We start from the raw sequence: 9,031 nt of genomic DNA, 5'->3' as shown, positions 1-9,031 counted from the left end.
CTCGCTTGAATATAGGTCAATATTAAATAGTCTCTTGATGAGTCGCCTTTGGTGAGGACGATGAAACCCGCAGAAATGAGAGGCTTGGAGAGTGAGTGTGTAAACCTCACCTCACCCTATATACTGAGATGTGGGGTATATGTTTTTTCTATTAGTCACCTTCTGACTAATCTTCAGGGGGTGAATTATGGGTATAGCTTTATATTTGGAATTAATAAAGTTTAGTTTTATCCTTTTGTCAGCAAACATGAGGAATGACAAGAGACAACCCATTTAAGAACATTTAATTTTGGTTAAAACTATTCCAACATTATGAATATAAAAAAAGGCTTCTCCCCTATGTGACATCTCTGATGTTTATTAACAGTTGATTTCCAAGTAAAATATTTCCTACATTAAGAAAATGAAAATGGCTTCTCCTCTGTGTGACTGCTCTGATGGCGATCAAGAAGCGCTTCCTGGTTAAAAAATTTCCCACATTAACAGGAAAAAGGCTTCTCCTGTATGTGGGTTCTCTGGTGCTTAACACAATTTGATTTCCTTGTAAAACATTTCCCACATTCTGAACATGAAAAAGGCTTCTCCCCTGTATGAGTTCTATGGTGTTCATCAAGACTCCCTTTCTGGTTAAAACATTTCCCACATTCTAAACATGAAAAAGGCTTCTCTCCTGTGTGAGTTCTCTGGTGTTTAACACAATCTGATTTACTGTTAAAACATTTCCCACATTCTAAACATGAAAAAGGCTTCTCTCCTGTGTGAGTTCTCTGGTGCTTAACACAAGCTGATTTACTGATAAAACATTTCCCACATTCTGAACATGAAACAGGCTTCTCCCCTGTGTGAGTTTTATGGTGTTCATCAAGATTCCTTTTAAATTTAAAACATTTCCCACATTCTGAACATGAAAAAGGCTTCTCTCCTGTGTGGATTCTATGGTGCTTAGCACAAGCTGATTTACTGATAAAACATTTCCCACATTCTGAACATGAAAAAGGCTTCTCTCCTGTGTGGATTCTATGGTGCTTAGCACAGGCTGATTTACTGCTAAAACATTTCCCACATTCTGAACATGAAACAGGCTTCATCCCTGTGTGAGTTCTATGGTGTTCATCAAGATTCCTTTTAAGGTTAAAACATTTCCCACATTCTGAACATGAAAAAGGCTTCTCCCCTGTGTGAGTTCTCTGGTGCTTAACACAAACTGATTTATTGATAAAACATTTCCCACATTCTGAACATGAAAAAGGCTTCTCTCCTGTGTGAGTTCTCTGGTGCATAACACAATCTGATTTAGTGTTAAAACATTTCCCACATTCTAAACATGAAAAAGGCTTCTCTCCTGTGTGAGTTCTCTGGTGCATAACACATTCTGATTTAGTGTTAAAACATTTCCCACATTCTGAACAGGAAAAAGGCTTCTCCCCTGTGTGAGTTCTTTGGTGGGTAACAAAATGTGATTTATGTGCAAAACATTTCCCACATTCAGAACAGGAAAAAGGCTTCTCCCCTGTGTGAGTTCTTTGGTGGGTAACAAAATGTGATTTATGTGCAAAACATTTCCCACATTCTAAACATGAAAAAGGCTTCTCTCCTGTGTGGATTCTCTGGTGCTTAACACAAACTGATTTATTGATAAAACATTTCCCACATTCTGAACATGAAACAGGCTTCTCCCCTGTGTGAGTTCTATGGTGTTCATTAAGATTCCCTTTATGATTAAAACATTTCCCACATTCTGAACATGAAAAAGGCTTCTCCCCTGTGTGAATTCTCTGGTGAGTAACAAAATCTGATTTCCGTGTAAAATATTTACCACATTCTGAACATGAAAATGACTTCTTTGCTTTAGGAGCAGTTTGTTTTTTAATGCCTCTTTTGTGACTTTGATTTTCCTTAGTAGTCAGTAAAGAATCAGAAGATGGGACATGTTTCATAGGTTCAGATGACAGATCTTTGCTGTGAATGGATGATGATGTGTCTGGAGTAACGGCATTCATTTCAGGTGTATCTTGTAGGATATCAAGATCATCAGATTTAAAAATTGAAGATGTCAGCTGTCCCTCTGATCTCCTGGTACAGTCATCTAACATAATAAACAATTTTTTTAAATAAAATATCCTTGAGGTTTATATTTTTCAACACTTCTACTTAAAAAATGGCAAGCTATGTAAAAAACTTTATTTACCAAGACAATGACAGTTCACAGTCTAATTGAAAACCTTGTTGGATGAGCCAGTAGTGTGCGGTGTTCAACTGTTTGTTCATTCTGCCTCCCAAATGTATATATATAATTGCCTTAAATTGTCTGTCATCCACTTCCATCTGGATGTCCCCGAATCCCACAATCCACTGCGCCGCACCGGAAGTACGCCGACCGCTATTTTGGTACACCCAAGTGATGCCGCTCAGATCCAGGACGCAGCTGCGATCCCGAATACCCCTGGGATCCCAGCTGCCGCTTATATCCAGGCTGCCACTGTGATCCCTACCGGCGCTGGGATCCCGACCGCTACTCGGATCCCGGCCACCGCTCGGATCCCGGCCATCACTGCGATCATGAGGCTGTTAAAGGGGTGTAACGAGGGGGTATAAAGAGAGGGGTGTAATAAAGGGGGTATAATGAGAGGGTGTAATGAGGGGGGAGTAATGAGAGGGATGCCACCGCCAGACCCCCGCCAGGACCCACTGTCTGACTACATGCGCCGGATCCCACCGCTGCCTCCCCACCCACCTCCATGCAGTCACAGTCACCAGGAAAGACTGCGACTTGAGGCCTGTGCTGGAGATTGGGTGCGGCCACCCTCTGGAAGCGCCGCACACCATCTCCAGCACAGATCGCAAAACAAAGTCTTTCCTGCCAGTTGTGACTGCATGGAAGTGGGTGGGCCGCCACCCCCAGCACCACAAAGCTGCCCCCATCGTGATGTTACTGCCCTCCCGATGCGATAGCATCGGGCACACATCTAGTATCAAATATAAAGAAACCAATCAATGTTACGTAGGCGAAAATAACACCAATTCTCATCTCACAAAAAACAAGTCCTCACTCAGGTCCATCATGTGTCAATGGAAAAACAGAGGTTCCCGCACTATTAGTGGCTCAAAGGCTGCTGAAAAGCAACAAGGTTTCCATAAACCAATCCAGCAAAATCCGCTCTCACTTCTGAGTCTTGCAGTGTGCGCAAACAACATATAGGCTGCGTGCACACGTTGCAGATTTTGCCGCGGATTTTTCCGCACAAAATCCACAGTTCTTGGGAGAAAACTCAGTTGCGTCTTTGATGCCTTTTTGCTGCGGTTTTTCAGGCGGATTTGTATGCGTTTTTGTAAGCTAAATAAAGATATCTTATTTAACAAAAAAAAAAGATTTGTGATGTCATTTCTGTCCAACCTCCTCATTTACATTTGTCCAACCCACACTCCATAACACACAGATACATAGATAATAGATAGAAGGATAAATAGATAGAAGGATAAATAAATAGAGAAATAGATAGATAGCTATAGGATAGATAGATAATAGATAGATAGATAGAAGGATAGATAGAGAGATAGATAGAAGGATAGATAGATAGATAATAGATAGATGGTGGCTTTTGTCCTCAACAGGATAAAATTTAGACTTAGCAGGTACGTTCAGGTGAAACCATTCATCTGTTTCTTCAGTATTTTCTGTGTTGGTTGGAGGGTTGGATTTATTTTCCTTAATAAAGAAATGTCTTTTAAGGTTTAATTTCCTTATGAAAATTTGTAAATCTAAAAATAAATTAAAATCCTTAGGTTTGTTGGAGAGACAGAAGGACAATCCTCTAGATAGGAGGGATTCCTCACTTTCAGAGAGTTTGTAGTCAGAAAGATTACAAATATTAGAAGTTAATTCATTAGCAATGGAGGGGTTAAGGTGGTATTTTTCCTCTTTTTCTCCCTCCCCTAGTTCCTCTGTAGTGCTTTTTATTTTTACGGTTTTGGGTACAAAAAATTGGTTCAGTTGGGAGTTTTTTTATTGCCCGGGGTAAAAGAGGAACCGTCCCGGATTTAGAGGCATCTGAATGATCCACTACAATAGTGTCATTGGTGGGGCTGGTGGAGTGGAGGTATCAGGGTCGTCAGGACCTAATGAGATAGTGGTTAGTGAAGGTACCAACATGCTTGGAGTGGTATCATGAATGGAGAACTCAAGAAGTGAAAGAGGGAGAGAACTGGACAGATCCGAATTAGAGTTGGCTCCTTTGGTCCCAGATTTATTATTACCTCTCAGTGTCTTCGGGGCAGCAGTGGTTTTATCTTTAAATTAGATTAATTTGTAATTTAATCTTTTCTAGATGTTTCCTGGCTTCGGATAGTGTTTGAGAATGATTTGGTACAATATTTGTGGTATGTCCTGATGAAGGGGTCACCTGAACCCCCCAAACACGTAGAAGAAACCACGTTAACACCTCTACAATTTCTGGAATTCTTCTTGCGGCAGCGCGGGGATGATCCTTCCTTCCAATCTAAGTGTATAAGCACTGACAGTGTAGCAGGCATAGCCCGATGGGACTTGTAGTACACACAGCCCCGCAGACCGCCCAATGACCCCCGCACAGCCCCGACATATGCCTAATGACCCCCGCACAGCCCGGCAGACCGCCCAATGACCCCCGCACAGCCACGGCGTATGCCTAATGACCCACGCACAGCCCAGCAGACCGCCCGATGACCCCCGCACAGCCCCGGCATATGCCTAATGACCCCCGCACAGCCCGGCATATGCCTAATGACCCCCGCACAGCCCCGGCATATGCCTAATGACCCCCGCACAGCCCAGCAGACCGCCTGATGACCCCCGCACAGCCCGGCAGACCGCCCAATGACCCCCGCACAGCCCCGGCATATGCCTAATGACCCCTGCACAGCCCAGCAGACCGCCCAATGACCCCCGCACAGCCCCGACATATGCCTAATGACCCCCGCACAGCCCGGCATATGCCTAATGACCCCCGCACAGCCCCGCAGACCGCCCAATGACCCCCGCACAGCCCGACAGACCGCCCAATGACCCCCGCACAGCCCCGGCATATGCCTAATGACCCCTGCACAGCCCGGCAGACCGCCCAATGACCCCCGCACAGCCCCGACATATGCCTAATGACCCCCGCACAGCCCGGCAGACCGCGCAATGACCCCCACACAGCCATGGCGTATACCTAATGACCCACGCACAGCCCAGCAGACCGCCCGATGACCCCCGCACAGCCCCGACATATGCCTAATGACCCCCGCACAGCCCCGGCATGTGCCTAATGACCCCCGCACAGACCCGCAGACCGCCCAATGACCCCCGCACAGCCCCGACATATGCCTAATGACCCCCGCACAGCCCGGCAGACCGACTGATGACCCCCGCACAGCCCCGGCATATGCCTAATGACCCCCGCACAGCCCAGCAGACCGCCCGATGACCCCCGCACAGCCCCGACATATGCCTAATGACCCCCGCACAGCCCTGACATATGCCTAATGACCTTCGCACAGCCCGGCAGACCGCCTGATGACCCCCGCACACACAGGCCCATACACGCACACAGTCACCGCCCACACACATACACAAGCAGACAGTCTCCGCCGACACGCCGCCCCCACTCTTCCCCCCCCTCCCGATCTGCAGCGTTTCATCCACAGCAAAAACGCAGATATTTTTTAGATCTGCGGTTTTGCTCCGGATATGCCCGACTTAATGCAAGTCAATGGGTGCAGAAACGCTGCAGATCCGCACAAAGAATTGACATGAACCCGCAGCGTTTCCACGCAGATTTTTCTGCAGCATGTGCACAGCGTTTTTCAATTTACATTCACTTTCATGGTACTGTACAACGCAGCTAACCTTATATAAGTCAGTTCAGATATGGTGTACCAAGATGGCGTCTGTGTCTTCAGACAACACCTTGGAAGGAATCCTTGGAATGCAGAAGCTGAGATACTGGATACCATATATGGAAGTGAAGCTGAAATGGACCTATCATAGACTGACACTGGCTACTCAGAAGATTGTGTGACACCCATTTCCTGTCTCTTTGTCTTGAGAATAAACTTCAGTTGTGTGCAAGCCTTTGCTGAGAAAGGAGTAGACATCTAACTCTGTGTTCGGTGTGACTCTTTAAGCGCGCACTCGGCCTATATTGGGTTAGGTACAAGTAATCATATAGATCTCTCTTTAAGGGATCACCCTCACACTAATACCAGGGAGTAGGTGGATCCTCCAGGTTGTAAGTTCTATAGAAAAGGGCTTTCAATGCCCAAAGTCATTTGAACAGTTTTGGGTGGAGGAGAATGTTGTGGTCTAGAGGCAAAATGGTGATCATGGTAATACGGCCGGACTACACCACCGATAAAGCAGCCACAGCCGGTGACTGAGAGGAATCTGTGACTTCTCTGCATTCAGTGGTTACTACTTACCTGGGTAGTCATATGTGGGAATCTTCTCTTTACACCACTCATCATCTCTCACATATGTCTCTGTAGTATTAAGATGGGTCAGACCTTCACCCTGAAACAAATATTGTAAAAGTCACCGACAGATGGAGAAGTCCCATCTATGATCAGCTCTAATCCTGCCATCTCCACCGTTCTCATTACACAAGTATAAAACATATAATACTGGTGGATAAAACAAGACTGAGCACAAGACCTTCACAGCCGTCTACACATCATAGGGGAGATCTCCTGACACCTTCTCTCCATCTACCTGATGATCCTGAGGAGCACTGGGATCTTCTTGGTTACAGTCCTGTGGAAGAAGAGGACGGGGACATCTCTCTGGTGTTGTCCTCTTACTGGATAGATCTGGAGGAAACACATACAGGGACTGAATTAATTCTCTACATACAGATAATTATAGGCCGTGTGTATTTAGTCCTGTCTATTACCTGGTGATGTGAGGGGCTGGGGAACCTCCATTATGACGTCCTTGTACAGATCTCTGTGTCCTTCTAAATACTCCCACTCCTCCATGGAGAAATAGACAGCGACATCCTGACACCTTATAGGAACCTGACACATACAATGATACCGTCATCCCCCCGATCCCTTCATAGTGTTACTGTATAATGTCCCAGCATTCCCAGCAGTGTCACCTCTCCAGTCAGCAGCTCAATCATCTTGTAGATGAGTTCTAGGATCTTCTGGTCATTGATGTCCTCATGGATCAGGGGGTGAGGTGGAGGCCCCGTGATTGAGTTCAGGGGTCTTCCACATCCCTCAGACACAGGGTCCTGACAGTGATCACTAGAGGTCTTCTTCACCACTGTGTAATCCTGGTTATGGAGAGACACATTAATAAATCTCACTCCAGACATTTCCAGAGTCCTCACCTCTCCAGTTCTGTCCATCTGTTATTCCCATAGATAAGAATGATGTAATGTGACGTCATCAGAATCTCTCACCTCTCCAGTGAGACGGAAGAGGATCTCTAGGGTGAGGTGTAACATCCTCTCCGCCATCTTGTCTCTGTCCATATCCATCCTTGATGGGTAAATCAGGAAAATTCTCTTCTGTAGAAGATCTTCACTGAGAGGATCCGATATTGTAGAGACCTGAATGAGAAGAAGATGATCCGATGTAACATCATAAGAATCCTGTGTAATAATACAATGACAGCAGCAATCTGCAGAGTCGGGAGATATGACTCTGCCAAACATATATATATACACATATATACAGAATATATCTATATATATATATATATATAATTTCACCATCAAAGAAAGTAAGGACTGAAGCACTCACCGATCCATATTGAAAGTCCGTAGTTTATTTGTAGCAAAAGTTTAAAACTTCATGGCCGGGAGGCTGAAGAAAGGAGTGAGTAAACTCTGATGACGGCCTATCAGCGCTTCCACGGGTCAGCTATATATAACATATATATATATATATATATCTATTTATATAATCGTCTAACTCTGTCTGTCTGTAACGGAAATCCCGTGTCGCTGATTGGTCGTGGCCGGCAGGCCGCAACCAATCAGCGACAGGCGCAGTGCGCAGGCGCAGTCCGGAATTTGAAGGACACACGCCACCGCTACCGTCGGGAGATCAGCGGCGCTAGGAGTCGGGAGACTCCTCTGGACCGTGGGTACCATAAACCTGTAAAAATAGAATTAAAGCAAAAAATAGTGATATACTCACCCTCCGACGGCCCCCGGAGCTCTCCCGCCTCTAACCACGCAGCCGGCATCTTCCGTTCCCAGTAATGCTTTGCGAGAAAGACCGCTGATGACGTCGCAATCTCGCAAGCATCGTGCTCTCGAGAGTGACGTCATCTCCGGTAATTCGCGCTAAGCATAACTGGGAACGGAAGATGCCGGGAGCGTGGAGAGGAAAGAAAGAGTCCGGGGACCGTCGGAAGGTGAGAATAACCTTTTTTTAATTTTTTTTTATTCTTTTTTACATGCTATCTTTTACTATTGATGCTGCATAGGCATCATCAATAGTAAAAATACACACTTGCGGACAAAAAAGAATATTACTCCTTCTTATCCAAAATGAAGCGAACCACAATTATATTAAAAACATGTAACTTTATTAAACAAAACAGAGATAATTGTCTGCTGTTTTTTTCCCCTTTTGGGGTAGGTTATCAGGAAACAATGAATATGTAGCCAATTTTAAATGTCTTTATTTTGTTTAATAAAGTTACATGTTGGTAATATAATTGTGGTTCGCTTCATTTTGGATAAGAAGGAGTAATATTCTTTTTTACCCGCAAGTGTGGATTAATGTGTTGGAGTGCCTATTTAAATACTTGCAAAAAATTGTGGTTTCAATCAATAGTAAAAAGTTGATCACAATTGTCAAAAACACTATGCTTCACAAGTGTGACCAACCTGTCAATCACATTCCAAGTGATGCTTCAAATCGTTTGGTATGCGCTTGAATTCCGCGCGTGAAAAACGCATGTTTTCTGCGGCAAAACGCATGCGAATTTGGCCATATTCTAGAATACCCGATGCGTTAGAATTGGGCCACCATCTAGTATATATATATATTCGTC

The 9,031-nt window shown here is 44.9% G+C and overlaps 1 protein-coding gene across 1 annotated transcript; it reads right to left on the bottom strand.

Annotated features, from left to right (window-relative positions):
• Window positions 1-267: 267 nt before the first annotated feature.
• LOC141058950 (uncharacterized) lies at window positions 268-7,026 on the bottom strand. The gene is made up of 5 exons (XM_073555161.1): window positions 6,909-7,026; window positions 6,728-6,825; window positions 6,439-6,529; window positions 528-2,086; window positions 268-458 (listed from the first exon to the last, which is right to left on the bottom strand). The coding sequence occupies exons 1-5, from the start codon at window positions 6,991-6,993 to the stop codon at window positions 396-398; spliced, it is 1,896 nt and encodes a 631-aa protein (XP_073411262.1). The 5' UTR covers window positions 6,994-7,026; the 3' UTR covers window positions 268-395.
• Between the last annotated feature and the right edge of the window lie 2,005 nt (window positions 7,027-9,031).

Source organism: Dendrobates tinctorius, unplaced genomic scaffold (assembly GCF_039654945.1).
Source record: "Dendrobates tinctorius isolate UK_male_01 unplaced genomic scaffold, ASM3965494v1 ptg000221l, whole genome shotgun sequence".
NCBI classification, from domain to species: Eukaryota; Metazoa; Chordata; class Amphibia; order Anura; family Dendrobatidae; genus Dendrobates; species Dendrobates tinctorius.
Note: the sequence above shows the minus strand (reverse complement) of the source record. Positions and strands in the feature narration are given on the sequence as shown.

What these genes read in the sequence shown, in the direction of transcription:
- LOC141058950 (XM_073555161.1), bottom strand. Translation starts at nt 6,993, where the DNA reads ATGGAGGAGTGGGAGTATTTAGAAGGACACAGAGATCTGTACAAGGAC. An exon ending in CCAGCCCCTCACATCACCAG is followed by an intron (nt 6,826 to 6,908) that starts GTAATAGACAGG and finishes TGTTTCCTCCAG; the next exon opens with ATCTATCCAGTAAGAGGACA. An exon ending in TTACAAGGAAATCAAATTGT is followed by an intron (nt 459 to 527) that starts GTTAAGCACCAG and finishes TTTTTTAACCAG; the next exon opens with GAAGCGCTTCTTGATCGCCA.